Source organism: Aythya fuligula, chromosome 1 (genome assembly GCF_009819795.1).
Source record: "Aythya fuligula isolate bAytFul2 chromosome 1, bAytFul2.pri, whole genome shotgun sequence".
In the NCBI taxonomy this organism is placed as follows: Eukaryota; Metazoa; Chordata; class Aves; order Anseriformes; family Anatidae; genus Aythya; species Aythya fuligula.
The window spans coordinates 203,002,392-203,020,204 of NC_045559.1; the positions used below are offsets into that span (position 1 = coordinate 203,002,392).

The 17,813-nt window shown below is 41.6% G+C and overlaps 1 protein-coding gene across 6 annotated transcripts in view; it reads left to right on the forward strand.

The window, feature by feature from the left end:
• The window catches only part of TENM4 (teneurin transmembrane protein 4), a 554,777-nt gene that overhangs the window by 367,399 nt on the left and 169,565 nt on the right, over nt 1-17,813 (forward strand). For 5 of the 6 annotated variants that reach the window (XM_032196280.1, XM_032196305.1, XM_032196313.1 and 2 more), the window contains 2 exons: nt 10,937-11,107; nt 15,968-16,182. In XM_032196280.1, the coding sequence (XP_032052171.1) occupies nt 10,937-11,107; nt 15,968-16,182 (386 nt within the window). The remainder of the gene's footprint in view (nt 1-10,936; nt 11,108-15,967; nt 16,183-17,813) is intronic. The other variant, XM_032196323.1, reaches the window with a different exon arrangement.

Consider the following 17,813-nt stretch of genomic DNA (forward strand, 5'->3'; position numbering starts at 1 on the left):
ACTGTGTACTTAGAAAGGAGCTCTAATTCGATGATCAGTGGAGCAGAATTTCTTCCAGTTATGGTAAAAAATATAATGAAACCAAACATCAAATGGACTTTCTAGGGCTTTTGGTGGAAGAAAAACACAAAAACAGTCCATCTAAGCATAATGATATTCCAAGTGGTATTAATCCCAGTGGTCAGCAGCAGTTTATTTATAGTAGTGCACCTTCTCCAGCCAAAATGGGGCATAGTCTACTCCAGGCTGTGAAATAAGTGTATGTGGGACCATTCCAGGCATCCAGCTGGTCCAGAGTGGGTCCATTTCTGTTCTCCTGACCTCTCGTGGATGGTTTCAGCCAAAGAAATCTATAGAGAACGATTTCTGCTCCTTCCTAGCTAGGATTCCTCTGCACAGGAATTGAGGTGCTGGCTGAGCAGAACCAAATTCATGGCCGAGTGCATTCTAACTAATTAATTCTATGGACTTCCAAGTTCCTTCTTGGCGATATTTCTTGGTAGTGTTTAATTCTCTAGTATCAATGTAGTTTTGAGGATGAAGGGTCAAGGCAGAGCACGATGTCCCTGACCAAGCACGTTGGTACACTTGCGTTTAAGGTTGAGGTGAAATGAACATGGCCAAAGTGATCACAAGCAAACAGATCCTAAACAGACTTATGGAAGACAGGTTCTGGACCTCCACTGCCAACACAGTCATCGACTTACACAAAATTTTGCCCTTGGACCTCCAGTTATTCCGTGTTCTCATCACAGAAGAGCAGAGGTAGCAGCGAATGGTGACAGCTCCTTCTATTAGACAGAACAAACAATAGTGTGTGCTTTATCACATTCCTGGTCCGCACAGAGTTGGCTGCCATAAAACTAGAAAATCTGAGTTCTCACATGCTCAGGAGGGACCTATTTAGAGTACTGTAGCAAAATTGTCTGCACTGAGTGTATTCTTTCCCCTTTCCAACCCCCTCCTACTGCTACCAACCAGGCTGCACATATGGCATCCCTAGAAAGCAATTGAACGTGCTACAATGCCGGAGTTGCCAGGGTTGAGTGGCAATCTCTGTGCAATTGTTCTGCTCAGCACTGGGCCAGTGGAAAAAAGAAATAGCCTGTGATGAGAGAATTAAAGGCTATTACAGGGTACATATGCATCCAGGAGCTGATCTAAAATCACACACGCAATCTTAATTCTGTTCTTCGCGCACTTCGGAGCGCTTGACTTGGCGAACTTTGAGTTTCTTTAGTAAATGCTTTTTTTAGGTGTAATTAAACATAAAGATGGCTGTGGGCCTTTTAAGAGAGCGCTGTGGGTTGCACTTGCCAGCATTTGCCTTAATCTGTGTGCTGGATTTAGTTTGAAGTCCAAGGGAACAAATCATTGGGTTGCGTTAAGTTTCGTTACTGAGAGAGCTTTTCACACTGATCTGAACCATTCACTTAGATTTATAGTACCTCAAAGTACTGGGCTGGGTTTTGCCCATGGTGTCTGGGCAGAAAAAAATAAATAAAAAAATCTAGTGTCATTAATTGTGCTGTGTCACCCACTTTATCAGCTTTCTCAGACTGTACATTTGTATCCATTTGCTGAGCTTTTGTACAGGAGAAAAAAAAAATCCCTGTCCAAATGAACTGTTGGAACAATCTGCTTCTTTTTCAAGTTCATGTAAAGAAAATTAGAAACTAAATTAAAAGCTTGTTAGTCTGCTTTAAACATACCTATGTATTTGTCATGGCCAAAGCAGTTAAAACAAGAAGATACCCCTAAATACATGTGCAGATGATTTTTATCAGATCTCTTCAAAAAGCCACCAAGCCAACCAGATTCAGCTTTAGGGCTCAGGTTTGATGATGTTCACAAGCACTCTCTGCCTCGATCTACAAAATGTGTAAATTTGTGCTTCGTTTAAAGCACCTCCATCACACTCTTGAAGTCACTGGATTCACTCGAGCTAAGTACAGCTTACGTTAAACCTGTGCTTTGGGTATCAAGGGATTCAGAGACCGTCGTGTTGTTCATTTTCCTTACATCACCTAGCACAGCCCAACGGGGGCTCCAGTGCTATTTCAACCTGCACGGTGACTAATGCAGTTTTCAGCTGATTTTAGGATTAAACCATAAGCAGCACTCTCAACTCATTTGACTCATCTTCAGAATAAAATTCAGGAGGATTGATGAGCCGACAAGCTACCTGACAGATCCATTCACTCATCAAATTCTACACGAATGCTTCGATCTCAGCCCCTAAGCTGGGATACTAAATGTAACCTCTCATCCCACCTCATATGCTGGGGTGCAGGTGACAGATTGCAATTTTGAAGCCACAAAACTATATTTTTTAGACTGTAAGCAACCTATTATATTAATGGAAAAGCAGGTTTTCTCACAATATCTGTCAGAGCTAATAAGGAAGGAAACATGGGAGAGGTTGTCGATTTACCTACGTAAATTACACCCTTTTAAACAGGGTCTCACGGTTTATAAGCGCGTAATGAAATGGTGTTTGTAGAATTATACTGTCCACAACAGGCTAGCCCAGAATTTCAGTACTTGCAAAGCAAGGCAGGAGGCCCTCTGGTAGGGCTGCCTGTCCTCATTTCTCTAATTGAAGTGAGTAGCCCAATGGGAAAACCATTATTTCTAATATTATATACACAAATTAAAACTCCATTTAGAGGTACAGTGGGACCATCTTATAATTGACTTTGATCGCGAAGAAATGTCTCAGTAATATTTATAGTAATATGGGCTCTGCCAGAAAGGGTATCTAGAAGGGAAAATATTATTTTAGTGAGAAAGGGCTGAGCATGTCTAACACCAAATTTACTAGAGCGGTGAGGGCTGGAATAAGCTGCTTTGGTGCCTAATAAGCTGCCTAATAGCAGCAAAATGTTGCTGAGATCCATCCTTCAACTTCTTATTCTGCTTTCACAATGGCGAAGGAAATTACAGGTTGTATTTAAGCAGGCAGCACCTCAGATAAGCCACAACACCTTTATGCCTTTTTTTTTTTCCTATAGGTTGACACTTTAAAAAATCCTCCTAAAAATACCCTATAAAAATATGCTAAGCATTTAAAATTGCAGTTTTCTTCCCTGTAGGAGATGAGAAGCATCCAGCAAGCTACTAGAGCACTGGAGGGGCCAGCGATCATCTATTAGCAGTCTGAATGGACAGGCAATCACTTGAAAGTCTTTGATCCCCAGGGGTAATTAGGAAGACATTGAATAGGAAGTGCTGACTCTTTGCATCGAACAAACATTGAGTTTAACTGCTTCATTTTATAACATATCTTCCTCCTAGTCACTTCCTTGAAGGTTTCAAAGAAATGTGATGCTTCAGCTGGAAGCTTTTTTTTTTCTTCCCTATTAAGAGCAATTGAGGACTAAATTAAAATATAAAGTGTTCTCCTAAGAAGGGACTAATACTATTTGGTAGACCATCTGCTTCTGTCTTGGAAATCTTTGATACAGCTCTTCAGTGAGGAGGGGTCAGAGAATAAATGGTGTGTGTCAAATCAAAGCAAGTGAATGCCTTTGCAGCCAGGAATTTAGGTGATTAACACCATGCTTTGTTTCCCTGAGAGGTAGGCCCTACTCTGGTGGCAACATTTTAAGAGGTAGGAAGCTCTCAGTCATTTGAATTCCTTCTTTGCAGGTGGTGATTCTGGCTGGGGGAAGGAGGACACCCAGGTTTCCTTCTGGTGCTTTCATGGTTTGAGCTCTGAATGTAGAGGAATGGCCAAGCAATAAAAAAAAAAAAAAAGAGACAATTATCTCTCTGTTTAGCACCTAAATCTTTCATCCTACTCCCTTCAGCCAGGGACAGGCAGTAAGGGTTCTCCATTTCTCAGCATGAAGAATTTGCAGCCTGGCCTAACAGAGTGTCTCTATCCCCAGCCGATGAAGGTTTGGAAACCTTTTTTTCTCACTGGAGCTGGATCACCAAGCGATTAGGGAAGGGGCCAGCCAGGGAGCTTACAATAAAGGGCATTACCCTAAACGTCCCCCTTTGTCTCGTTTGGTTTTATTTTTCTAAATGATTGCCCTGTGACAAATAAACCAACAGGGCAGGAAGCAGAGGCGTGGGACCTCCCAGCCACAGGCTGTGTCTTCGCTTCAACAACACACAATTTGATCTGTCCTTGGGGCTCTGTTCTTCGAGGCCTCTTAATTTTGCATTTCCAGGCCTGGGTTCAGCTGGGCTGTGTGCGGGGTTCTCTGCTCCCACATGGTGGGCAGGTTCACCTTCATCTGGGCAGGGGGTGATTTCTGAAGTCGGGTTTTCCATTCCATAAATAAGTGCTTTAAGCTGTGAAAGGAGGGCATTTAGCCGTAGGAAATAACTCCAGATGCTGGTAATGTCGCAGAGAGTTGTGCAAAGGTCCCAAGGTAACCGCAAAAGTCCATGCAAGAGCCTCTGTCTCTTTGTCCCGCAGCGTCTGGCTCAGTGACCAGGTATTTACAGGGAAAAGGTGTGAATTCATGATATTACGGACCACTGGGGTCTGCAGTCAGGATACTGAACTTCAATTCCAAGTCTGAGAGCTTGTTTAGTACTTGGACATTAAATTGCTGCAGCGTCAGAGCCCCAGGCCTGTAGATGAACCCCACGTGGGGCCAGGACTTGGCCCTACAAGCAAGGAGAGCAGGTAAGACACACCACATCCAGTCTGGCTTTTCTTACCCCCTTTTGACACCAGAAGGGCCACAGGAGCCACTTTGGTCCTTGTTCCTGCCCTGTTGGCATGGCCTGCCACACCAGGCCACGGAAACATTGTCCAACACAGAAACAGAAACAGCAACGTAAAAGAAAAACAAACTGGTTGTTTTCTTTCTCTAATGTTTGTTTTGCCACTTCCATTCTCCTTAATCTTGCGTGCCTCTTCCTTGATTTATTGAAGATTGACAAACCAGTGATTATTTCATGCTGAAAGGCTCCTTTTCATAACATTGAATGTCACAAAAATATGATTAATTCTGCAACAGTCAATTCTCCCACTTCTACAGAAATCATATAATTTCAGTGTAGAGAGACAGTTATCCAGATAATTACAGTCAAGTTTATTCCAGAGACAGGAGTGAAAGCAATACATTTACTTGAGTCAAAATTAGCCCTGAGTAATTCAGTGGAGGAATTCAGCTTTTTTTTTTTTTTTTTCAATTAGGAGAAAAAGTGTAACTCAGGTCTCATTTTAGAAAGTGTGTTATTATAAGACTGATTGTTGAACCTGGAGGTTAAAGAGAGATGTGTAAGCACCACGTATCTCATGCTTGATTCCACAAAAGAGAGGGGAGCGAAGAAACAAACTGTTTAAAATATCTTCTTAACCACTCACTGAGCTCCAGCTGTTTTTCCTTTTTTTTTTTTTTTTCTTTGCTTTCCTTTGCTCTCTCCGAATCTTCCCTCTTTTTCTTGGTTTCCAACCTGTATTCCTGTATTTCTCTCACCCTCCTTCTTTTGCTTTTCCATTTTTATTCTTGTTCATTATGGCATCCGTGCTTCTTACACTGTCTTTTCCCACTTTCTTTGCCCCGTTCTGCACTGGGGGGGCTTTGGAAAACCGTTCTCCCTACCAGCAGCACTCCTCTGGCTTGTTTTATTTCAGATTAGAAGCCCCAAAGACTTTCTGTCTCGCCTGACTGCTCTCTGGGCTCCGTGTAAATCCAGGCTGTGCACCATGCTCGTGCTGCTGCTGATTCACTCCTTGCTTTTGTTGAGCTTCCATTCAGAGAAACTTTTTTTTTCACCATTCAGAGCAAGTCCGTAAAACAATTGCTATTTTCTTCATTCATTAGCTTCTCGAGGAGCTTCGGCTGGGTGAGGAATAGCTAAGGCAGCAGCAGTAACTTCAGGACATAGCTCGGGGAGGACAGGAGAGGAGGCAGCAGCAGAGCCTGTGAGAATGCATTTAGCAAACACTACAGAAGCAGCTGGTGGCTTCGGCCATAGCCTTAATTTCAAACATCGTAATTGATTGGTTTGGTTATTTATTACACTTAGTGTGCAGCTTTGGGCAAAGCAACAAGCTAATAAAGGGCAAGCAGTGTGTTTTTCAGTTTTTTTCTTTTGCTGACTGGTGTGGTTTCTGGGGGTCTCATATGCTTCAGTAAGCACGCCTTGTCTTTTCTTCTCCCCGTGATCTATCACAATCATCTGCCTCTCTCGGCGAACTCCTTCGCTCCATCAACCTGTCCCAAATAATGTCCATTTTGTTGACCATGTGAATTATTATCTTTGTCTGTTTTCACCCGAAATGCTCTTCCAGTTTCTTTGTTCTGCTCTCTGCTGAGTAAGAAGTTTTGACTTCAGGCTTTCGCTGTGTCATAAGCAAGTGGCAATAATACAGAGACACCCCAAAGCCTGGGTTTCTTGAGAGCAAACTTTGAAAATAAATTTCCTCTTTATTTGGCTTAACAGCATCAGCTAATGTTGCTTATGGTCTCCACAAACTGCTGCAGAGTAGGAATAATGTGATGCTGAAGCAAATAATGTGTTAAAGCCTGAAGACTCATGATCCTGAGTACTTGGTGCCACCAGCGTGAACTTTGATTTATTTGGGTGGTTAAATAGCTCGTCTCATGCTAAAGCTGTTTGTAAATTTGCTTTGCTCAAGCGAATCTGGGTCCAGCAAATGAATAGCCACATCACCCTGCCGTGGCTGAATTGCTGAGCTCAGCAGAGCCATCAAACCCTAAAAGAACCGTGGAGTTTGACTCCCTTCTTTTGCCCACCAAGAAGGCAGCCAGAGACGCCGCAGGACTGAGGACTTTATTCTGCCACAGAAAACTCTGTTACCCATTCAGCAAGGTTCGGGGCACTTTTTGCTAGCATGCAGCAATCATTAAAAGTGTGCAAGCGTGCTCGATGTCAAAACACGAGCATAATGAGCCAGATGTCCCAGATGCCTTTACCACATCATCCGAATTGTTGGTGCTGAAACGGCCCAGAGAGCACACACGCGGGGTTTCCCCGAAGTATTGTTTCCATTTCAAGGGAAGGCAGACAAAAGAGTTTTATTAGCCATGAGGAATGTAACCAAAGCTTCTGCAAAGAGCATGTCAGGAGGCTTCCCAGGCAGTGAAAGCTACATGGTATTTTACAAAAGGGTACGCTCTAATGATTGTTAATTGCAGCGTGCTCTTTTAATACAGGGGGAGCCTTCAATATCTGAATATCTACTGAGTGTCATGGTGGGGAAGGAAGAGAGAGGACATGGGGGCTTTTAGGAAGGCACTTCCACATCTTATATCTAGCTGAGCAGAGAAAAAAAAAAAGCCAAAGAGAAAATGTCAGCAGTGGGTTCAATTGACCTGGAGACTGAGAGCATCAGGAATCCCAAACTATTTTTACAGCTTTACTTTGCTTTTAGGAACATTAACACTTCAAAGTATGTGACTGTGTTTCTCATCCATAGTTCCAGGGTTTTTCCTTGATTATGGTCTTTTTTTTTTCCCCTCACGAAAGAACTTTGCATCAATTTAGCACAGAACAAGGTTGATCTGTGCTGTCCTAAAACCTTTAAGCAACTGTGTGCATCAACAGTTTTACACGTCCCACTGAGATTTAGAGAGCCAAAGCATCCACTGCTGTTACTGCTTGACTTTTTAGCATGAGTATGGCACTTAGGGAAGAAGACTGAATCTTTCATCGGCTTGCAAATGAGATACTGCTGGTATTTGGTAGATAGCAATGATAAATACTTAGCTGGGTGATTTCCTAGTAACACACATAGCACCAGGGTGTGTTTCCAAAGCAAATTGGACTTCTTGTTCGAGTTTCTGAAAGGCTTTTGTGGTTATTACTCACCTGCAGCAGAAATTATGTGCTATTTGTCTTACGGTTGTGAATATTTAGAGGTTTTTATATTGTTTGGAAACATCAAATTAGAAAGTCTTAATGGAGCATGAAGTATAAGCTTTTGCATTTTTTTCTAGACTTTTTTAAAGCCACTTAGTAAGCAAATACTGTTCAAATAGTTCTCTGTTTCTCAGATTTTTGCACTTTTGTATGCATGGTGTGCATACAACTCATAAAGCATGTGTGTGATGTTGGGATTGAGGTACATGAGAAGCTTTTTGCTTCAGAAAAATCTATTAACCAAAGACAAAAGTTGACATGTTAATGCAGGCCTGTCTGATAACATAGATACTTTTATCTGTGTGTGATAACACAGGCAGCAGCTATGTTACCTGTAATTCTGTCCTATTTTCTAGACTGGGACATTGTAAGATGCTTTGCAAACATTTAGGGATGAATGGTGACCTGGCACCATGATTCACTTGCTCAGGGAGATGGATAATATGCAGAAAAGTCACAGCACTTCCAGACAGCGAGCTCTGTCCTTTGACTGAAGCACGATTTTCTCTTCCTAAGACATTTCCTCTCAAGTGTTTTTAATGCTTTTTGCATGCCTGGAGGAAATGCTCATAGCCTTCCCTCTGCAGCCAAAACACTGCTGACTTCTTCACCTTCATTTTCATGCAGTAAAGAAAGATGTAAAAGCAACAGATTCCTACTGAGGACAGGAGGCACTTAAGCTGTGATAGCCGAAAGATAGAGCATGTCAAATGGTCTAGTGGAAAAGCCATCGGCTCAATTCATGCCTGAGCCAGCGATGCCTGTATGAGCTTGTGTAGGTCATTGTAATCTGAAGGCATCTGATAGATGGAGTTGGAATTAAACACTTAGGTCAGAAGAGGCATCTGGACTGCTTGCAGTGAAGGACTGCCTGGGTTTGGAGGAGTGAAGAAGACAGCTTTCATTCTCCTCTGACTACAAACACCTGTGTGGTTAACGTGGGAACCCACACTAAGAGCTCTGCAGCATCTGGGGAACATTCTGGTCCCTGGAGAGGTCCGGTCTGGACGGCATGTTCAGGCAGCATCTGGTACTGGGCTTACACAAAAGCTGCTGGAGGAGGAGTGCATGCAACACCTGTAGGGCTCGTGAACCTGTGAGCACAGAGTAAGCTAAGGGAACTAACACACTTTGAAAGTCCAGAGAAGTGAACTGAGTCAGTCCTCTAATCCGATATACTTCTCTTTTTGCTTTCTGTGAAGTAGAAGTATCAGATTCCCACCTGATGAGGTTTTATGAGGTTAAAGGCTGTGAACACGTGTCCAGGCGGCCTGGTGAGGATGAGGGCCATATAAGAACAAAAATACTATGCAAACGTAGCAATGCCAAACGCTTGATACAAATTCCTTGCTCCCAGTCTGATTTCTTCTCTTCCCTTGCACTGTATCTCTGCCAAATATTCTCCCTTCAGATCCAAATGCTGGCCACTGCCCGGAGTGTGCTGGGTACACAACCAGTTGTGCTGGTAGTATTCCTGCTGGGTACGTGTACTTGGATAAACACATTTGGGCTGTGGCCAGCTCCCTGGGAGACTTCCCTTGCTGCTTGGGGGTTTTAGGAGAGTATTTTCTTTCCTAATGATCCAGACTTTGTTAACAATCCCAGGCCCAGTTTACATGGTAAAACGAGACGTTTGCTCTCCTTGTTTTGTGATGTTGTGTTAGTGCAAAGACAAGTTTATTCATGTTAGTAAATGATAGATGACCTAATTGAGACTGAAGTGGAAAAAAGTCACTGATTTTGCTAAATTGCCTAAACATGCCATTTTTTGGAGAACTACTCAGATTACTTTTCAATCATCTTGAAAAGATTGTTCCTGATGCACAGGTTTAAATAAACTAGCCACTTGTCCCTGACAGTGTTTGCCAAGCTCAGATGTATCTTTGTGAACAAAATGAGAGCTATATAAAATGGAAATGCTCTTATTTCCACACTGCTTTTGACTCTTTTTGTTTATGCTAAATGGCTGTGATTCTAGTGCCACTGCACAGTTTCTTGGAGAAATTGTAGAGTAAAATATCAAGGCACTCCCTTAGAAAAGAAATGTCATTCCAAGTGTAGCAAATATCAGATCATTTAGCTGCAGAGAGCCTGGAGCTAAACTGGATCCTGATTGAATATGAAATGTTTATGTTGGGGAAGGAAGAACTGATACGGAAAGCCACGTTGTTTTGCTTTCCATTTTCAAGGGGCAAGCATTAGTTGTGTAAGCATACAATTTTCCATACTCCACATACACGTGTTTGCTTTTTAAGTATTCTGTCTTGTTCCTTAACTTCACCTGTCTTTATGTAATGGCTTGAGATAGATTCATGTGCACACTGGATGACTTTGTGTGGCCAAGAAAGCTAGAGAGAGCTATGTCCTGGTATCACACAAATGTAGATGGTGCTCCTGGTGTTCAAACCTCCAGGATGTATCTTTGGTCTGGGTAGGGGAAGCCAAATTGTACTGAGGAGTGCTCACTTGTGGTCATGTTGCATTCCTGGTGCTGAGCACAAAGGGATCTGCTCAAGACTGATCTAAAATTGTCTTAAGATTTTCTTGGTCTTACTCAGGAAAAACTGTCAGAGGGGCTTGTGTGTTTAATTGATGGGTTAAAAAGAAAAAAAAAATAACCTACACAAAAAGCATATTGTGTAGTCAAAGCATAGACTACAGCAAAGCAAACCAAAGAGCAATTTCCTAGGATCTGTTGGTATGCTGAGAAATATATAATACCCCTTGTATTTTCACATTCACCACATCGTCACCCCAGCTTTGGGAATTATCTGAAACATGGTGCCCAGTTATTCGCTCTGTGAGAATGGATCAGGTGTGGTTCCACTGGAAGAAGCAGGGTGGATTGGTAGAGGTGATCCAAAACTAGTTAAAATTTGGGTAGAGACTTAGTGGGGGTAAAGACTTAGGGAATCGGCACGGTAGAATCAGTAGGGACTGTCTAACCACACAAAACCCATTTTTGCCCTAAAACAATGACCACCAATAAGCCAGTGGACTGAGGGTTTAGGAAGTTCCCCTGCTACAAGTTCTGAATCTCTCCCAGGCAGAAAAAGATGACTTTTCTCATTGCTCACCACAGCCATGCACCTGTTTGGCCTAAACTGGCACCTGCAGCCGATGGAAGGGCAGATGTATGAAATCACGGAAGACACAGCCAGCAGTTGGCCAGTGCCAACGGACGTCTCCTTATATCCTTCGGGGGGCACAGGGTTAGAGTTACCTGACAGGAAAGGCAAAGGAACCAGTGAAGGTACGGTTGGTGTGTGTCCATGTCGTGAGTCTTCTGTCTGCCTCTGAACTCCAGCCACCCAATCTCATGTTCCATTACCCTCAATGCTGCCATTGTCAGGTGCTTTCTCCAGTCTTTCACGTCTAGAACTAGTCGTCGTCAGTCTTGTTTCCCTATGTGTCTAAGTTTCATACCCTTCTGATATTTGCTGATTTGATAAAAGTATGTACAATCCCCACCACACATCTCAAGCATTCTCAAGGTGGAATTCTGCACCCTATCTCTAAGGCTACAGATGTCCATCATGAAAACCCTGCCTCAAACGCCTATTTTCATGGGGACAAAACGTCTTGAAAATTAAAAGACTCCTGGAGCAGTGGATCCAACAGAAACATTTGGTTTTGCCTATTCATTGCCACCATGTGCCAAATGTTTTGAGGACCAAAGAACCAGTGGGTACTGGCGTTCCCTGGCTGGACATCTCTTTGCTAAGCTGGCCAGATGGAAGTCCTGCTCTCCTCAAAGTGTCGTGGTGCTGGCAGCTCGCGGATTTAACTGAAATTGGAAGCAGCTGATGGTTTGTCAGTCCAGCAGTTTGACATCTTCCTGTGCTCCGTATGGAAGCAGCACTGCCAAAATTACCCGTAAACCCTGCAAGGGCAGGTGTTTTATCCCTCCCAAAACTTGGAGGAATGAGGAGCTGAAAGATTCAGAAAGCTGTTCTGCAATTCATATACTCAGAAAGCTGTTTTGTTTGTGTGCCGAGCTGCTTTATACAAGGCTAACAGATTCCCATAAAATTTGTCTTTGGCTTTTTTTGGTATTTATTTTGGGGGAGGAAGGTTTTGGAGTTAGAGATTTGCTACTGTTCTGGCAACTCATTGAATTCAAAAGTTTCCAAAGTTCCCTGGACTTTGGCAGAGAGCTTATGTTTATCTATTTAATTTAAATTAATTCTAGTCTTTTTTTTTTTTTTTTTTTTCCTTTAAGAGCTTATCTGACTTTATCAGTCCAAATAAAAGCCCTAATTGTGTGTGTTCCCTAAAACAGTGTATTTACTAGGAACTGACGGCTGACATCAACGTTCTGCAAGGAAAAATCAACCAAGAGAGTTATTCTCAGCAAACCTGACTAGACAGTGGAGCAAGCTGCAGATATCATATGTTGTATTCAAAAATACTTGAGACAGATCCTTTTTTTTTTCCCCCTCTAACTTGCCATATGTTTTGGTTTTGGAACATGTAGTTTTGATCTGTCCACTTCCTTTTAAAAGTCAAAATGAAAACGAACGAAAGTATTTATCTAAGACTGCCATCCAAATCAAAGACCTCCACTTGATTTCTTTTTCAGCTATGCTTAGTGCTGTCAATTGAAGTTTTGATTGCTGCCAAAAAGCTGTGCTTAAAAAAAGGAATCTGGAAATTACCCTAGGAGTTTCATCAGAAGCCCCCTCAAGTTTGTGCTTCACACAGATGTTTGGGAATCCGTAGGTTTAGAGGAGAATATCTTGTCCTGACTAAGGAAAACCACACCAGGACAAGATGTTTCTTGCAGGACTAATGACATCCAGCCTTACAACGCAGCTCTTTCCCCATCGAGCGACTATGCAACCAGTTCTGGGCTAGCAGTGTTGCATGGCTGCTGTTCTCAATCAGAATTTATGTGATTGGAATTTATTTAAAAAAAAAATATATTAAACCATATTTGAAACTACTCCTGATCACACTGAAACGGTCTGGAATAGTCATACAGCTGATCAAAATGAATCATTACCAACACCTTGCCAATTCTCATCTGTGGCTTTGCTCTAGCTCAGCGTTTATGGGTGTTTAAGCCCATCCCTGTTTAGCAAAGCACTTAATCACATGCTTACATTTAAGCGTGTAATTAACTGTGATTGAAGTCAGAGGAATACGAGTGTGTTCTTAAGTGTTTTGATGAGTCAGGGTACCTTGGTATTGAAAATACCAGCAGATTCAGCAGGGGCCGAAACGAAATGGTTCATTTTGATAACCAAATAAATTAGGAAGAGTTGCTACGGCAACTAAAAAGTTCAAGGTAATGCATGGAAAGAGCAAAGTAATTGACAGCCCAATTAAGGATGCAGACCTGAAGTTAATTTTAAGTAGTCAAATATTCTGATTAAAACCTAATTTCTGATTAGAAGCTGAAATTGCTTTCTTATTGTACTTTCTTTATGAAGAATCCAATTTGTAGGGCCTGATCCTACTGTAGGTTAAACCTGGCAAAGCAGGGATTGACTTCAGCCTGGTGGCGAGCCGTTCCGCATCAGGCTACCTCCAGCTGCAGGCTGCACAGCACAGCCCGGCTCACATCACCTTTTCAGCCTTACAACAGCCCACCAAGAGGAGATAGAAGCTTTGTAATTGCATGTACAAACAATTATTTATGTGAAATTGTCTTTTTCAATCACACAAGCGTTTTTTTTGCTTGAGCAATTGCTGCCTGTACGGGCAGAATACACACTGTGCTCAATTTCTCCAGGCTCTCTCCTGCACAGCACCATCCATCATATTAAATTCTCACCTCCCCCGATTCACTCCGCTGTGCAGTCTTTATTAATGAACAATCAGGGCGCATATCAAATACTTTAGATTTTCATCTGAATTTCTATGAATCTATAAAACGTGTCGGTAGCAATCAGAAAAATAAATCCTTCATCTGAGCCCCAACAGGTGACGTCTTTAGGTCTTTTTAATAGAAACCTGAATCTTTTCACCCTACAAGAATGGAATAAGAAACTTTGCATGAAGACATGGGAACCGTTTCTTTTAATCCCAACAGTGTGAAAAGTAATTTTTAGGATGCCAAATAAATATTAACAATCCTTTTTATAAAGTAATCCCCTTTGGAATCAAGCTAGCTGATTTCCATTGTACAGCTGTACTCTTTTAGCACAAACAATTCGGTAACAATGTCCATTTACCTAAGCTGCTTCTGATTATCTCTATTAATATACACTTTGACTAAAAAAGGATAAAAAGTCAGCAGATTTCCCCCTCGTATTTATTTGAATTTGATGAACAAAGATAAATGAGAGTCTTATAAAATAACCAGTAGCTTTTTCCTATGAACAGGCGTCCACTGTTTTCGAGACTGTGCTGGTATGCATAAAACTCCAGCCACAAGGCAGCACAGAAATGAAACATGCCATCAAGCCCCACTCCAACAATGTACATCAGCAGTTGCAAACTTGAATTAGCTAATCAGGGATTAGCCTTATTTGGACCAAAAGTTCTTCTAAAATGTTTTATACAATAGAAAATTGGAAAGATCTCCTGTCTACAAAGAAATGTCTTCAGAGACTCCTCTTGTTAATGGTCAATATGCATATAATTTATAGATGGATTTTGGAGAGACAGCTAACAGTTTACTTCTGTCTCTCCTGGAGAGTTTGTATTGGGATGACATATGGAGAAGTTTAATTTTTAAAGGAAATGTTAAAACAGTAAAATGAGAGGTTGTTCTACCAATCACCTTTTCAATATGGCAAGTAAATTCTAAGACTATTTCACTTTAACTCATTCTAAGTAGAAAAATATACTTTTATTTCATATATCCTGTTTCCCACATGTAGGTTCTGGAAGAAAAATTCTCATAATTTGATTTTCCTGCAAAATACTGCATGTTCCTGAAAGTTTTCTTCTCATTTTATCAGAATTGTTTGATCTGTGAAACACAGAGTACTGAGGTGTAATGGCACCGAGATAACAAATCGATTTGGATTTCTAAATTTAATAATTTGACCTTGATGGTGATATGACGTTCTCCTTACTAAAGCCAAAATCTTTTTTTTTTTTTTTTTTTTTTTTAATTTCTTCAAGTATAAGTGTCCTTAAAGGCTGTTTGTTAAGCAGTTGCTGTCATCTTCTTTCTGCACTGCAGGTGAAGCTGCGTGGCCACTGGTTATGGCAAAGGCCAGACAGCATTTTGGGATTTCAGTGTGCATTTTGTCCATACTCCCTGGGCTTCCGTGGGGTTGAGGTTTTCTCGAAGCAGCCACCAATTCTGAGAACTGTGAGTGTGTGGGTGTCTAACTCGTAGTTCCTCAGCCTTGTTTTCCAGGGATGTTGAGCTCCCTGCTGACTCCCTCGGATGTTATGACGAGTGCTGATTGCCATCCACATGCTCAGGCTCCCCAGTCTGGTGGTTGCTTCAGAAAACAGATGCCTCCGTTTGTTTGGCTGCTAAAGGAAGATGGATAATCCTAACACACTTCACAGATTGTATTGAAACCTAATTAAAACCTATCAAGTTTCTTAGTAGATATTACTGACATGCAGGGTATGATTTCCATCATCTTTTTACTCAGTCCTTTTTAGCTTTAGCCTTTTCTGGACTGATGAACAAATTTGAAATATGGATACTGCTTTCCAGCATTAATTTAACAGAGAAACATTTTCCTTTCCCCTCTCAGGCATCCCTTCATGCTGCTCTTCTCCACACTGCCATCCCATTCTGTGACACGTGCCTACCTCACTGTTACTTCCCTTCTCTCTGCTAATGTAATGATGTCTCTTCTCCATCAGTGAACTCATTTTCATTTGTGTTATAATGCAAGACGATTTATTTTTATGTAATGTAATTACACAAGCTCTAATGTTATGCTTTGAACAAAGGGTCATTTTTCTCCGGGTTGCTCTTCCCATATTCCTGTTTTCAAACAAAACAGTTACTGAAGCCAAGAATAACCCTGCCAGTTTTCCTCTCATATCATAAGGATTGGCCACACAAAGTACTCTGAAGACCTCGGGACACTAATAGTCTGTTTCTCAAGATCAGTGTCAGAGATACCAGTACGGTTGGATTACTTCTAGGATCTAAGGCTAATCCAAGATTTTTGTTCCTGTGTTTTGGCAGGAAAGCCCAGTAGTTTCTTTCCAGACGACAGTTTTATAGACTCTGGAGAAATCGATGTTGGCAGACGAGCCACACAGAAGATCCCTCCTGGTATCTTTTGGAGATCTCAGGTGTTCATCGACCACCCAGTGCATCTGAAATTCAATGTGTCCTTAGGAAAGGCCGCTCTGGTTGGCATCTATGGCAGAAAAGGCCTTCCACCATCACATACACAGGTAATGGGACCACGTTTCAATGAAGCAACGCTTGTCTTATAACTTTTGTTCTCATGGCTGTTTTTATTTCAGCTGTTTCTCTCAGGAATTTGCTGCGTGCTTGCAAGATGTTAAAGGTGATAAATCCAGAGAAAGATAAACAAGTGAGAGTTACCAGATTGTCACACGCATTAACCCCATGGGCTGTAGGCTCAGGCAAAGCAGGCGGTTGCCTAAGGCAGCAAGCTGCCAGGGGGCAGAAAAGGTTGTGTGAGGGGACCTGCACAGCACCATCAACCACCACCCTCTCCATCCAGTGCCCCTTGCAACAGCAGCCTCACCAAAAATACATCAAAAATAATTTTTTCATCCCTTGTCCCCATCTTTCATGCCATGCACCCCTCTTTCAGCATCTCCCCTCCCATGGTAAGAGCTGCACGACCCCATTTTCTCACCCTCATGGGAGCACGATTCACTTTTGCCTCCTGTGCTGAAATGCCTTGGGCCAACTCTTCACATTATGCGTGTTGGCTGTCAGATTAGGCTGAGGTTGGTCAGGACACAGTAACTGGTGTATAACCAAGCAAAATCAAGTCCTTACAGAAAGCCACTCTTACTTCAGCAGGAATCAAGATATGGTTATTATTCTGTAGGGCTAAAATGAAAGCAGTTGCTTTCCTTAACACACCTGGGGAAAAGCTGCGTTGAGGAGTCACTTTCTGGGGAAAGCTCCAAATAACCATTCCCTTACATAAGGATTTTGTACATTAGTTTCTCTACTTTCCATCTCAGTTCGTAAGCTGCTCTTAGCCAGATTGATTAATGCATTAGGGCGTAACTCTGTTTGGCAGTGCAAAACATCTTGCTCCCACTTGCATCAGCAAGTTAGCAAAGTATTACCAGGTTTCTGTTAATGTTCTAACTTACCCTTCTCCTCCATTAGTAACGGAAAAGTCCAGCAACCAACACAGCAATTTAAGATTTATAGAAATACACCGTCTTTATTTTCTTTCTAAGCAAACAAATATGTTTATGACAACCTTTCTGGGTAATATGGTATTTTCCACATATTAACACACCTGCAACTTATTTATGTCAAAGAGGTGTCATAAATCTACGCTTTCTCTGCCTGCCTTTCTGCAGAATTAAAATATTTCAGTAGGATCAGCAGGTCATAAATTCAGTGACACAATAGTGCTGTTATTACCCATTTTTAATCAGTCTCTCTTTAAGGGGAGATTGAGACATTTAGAATTTAAACCTCCTGTTTTATTAAAATAATAAGGTCATGCTCACAACAATAATACTAACTGTAGATCAGAAGTCTGTATTACTTTGGCTTTCCTTGTTTGTAATGATTATTAATATCCATTATGAAACAGAACTTATTACATGAATAGTTTCAATTGTTTAAAGAACAATTATGAAATTTAACACATAAATCTCAAGTAAAGTCTGTTGAATTTAAAGCAAAATGCTTAAGTGGAGCAGGGCATTTCACCCAGCCATAGTAAATGTGTTAATTACTAATGTTTTAAGCAATTAAGAAGCCCACACTGACTTCTTTACTGCTACATTGAATGTGGGATGTGGCACATGTTTGTCAATATTACATGCTGGAGGAGGCAATGCACTTGTACCAAGACCTTGTA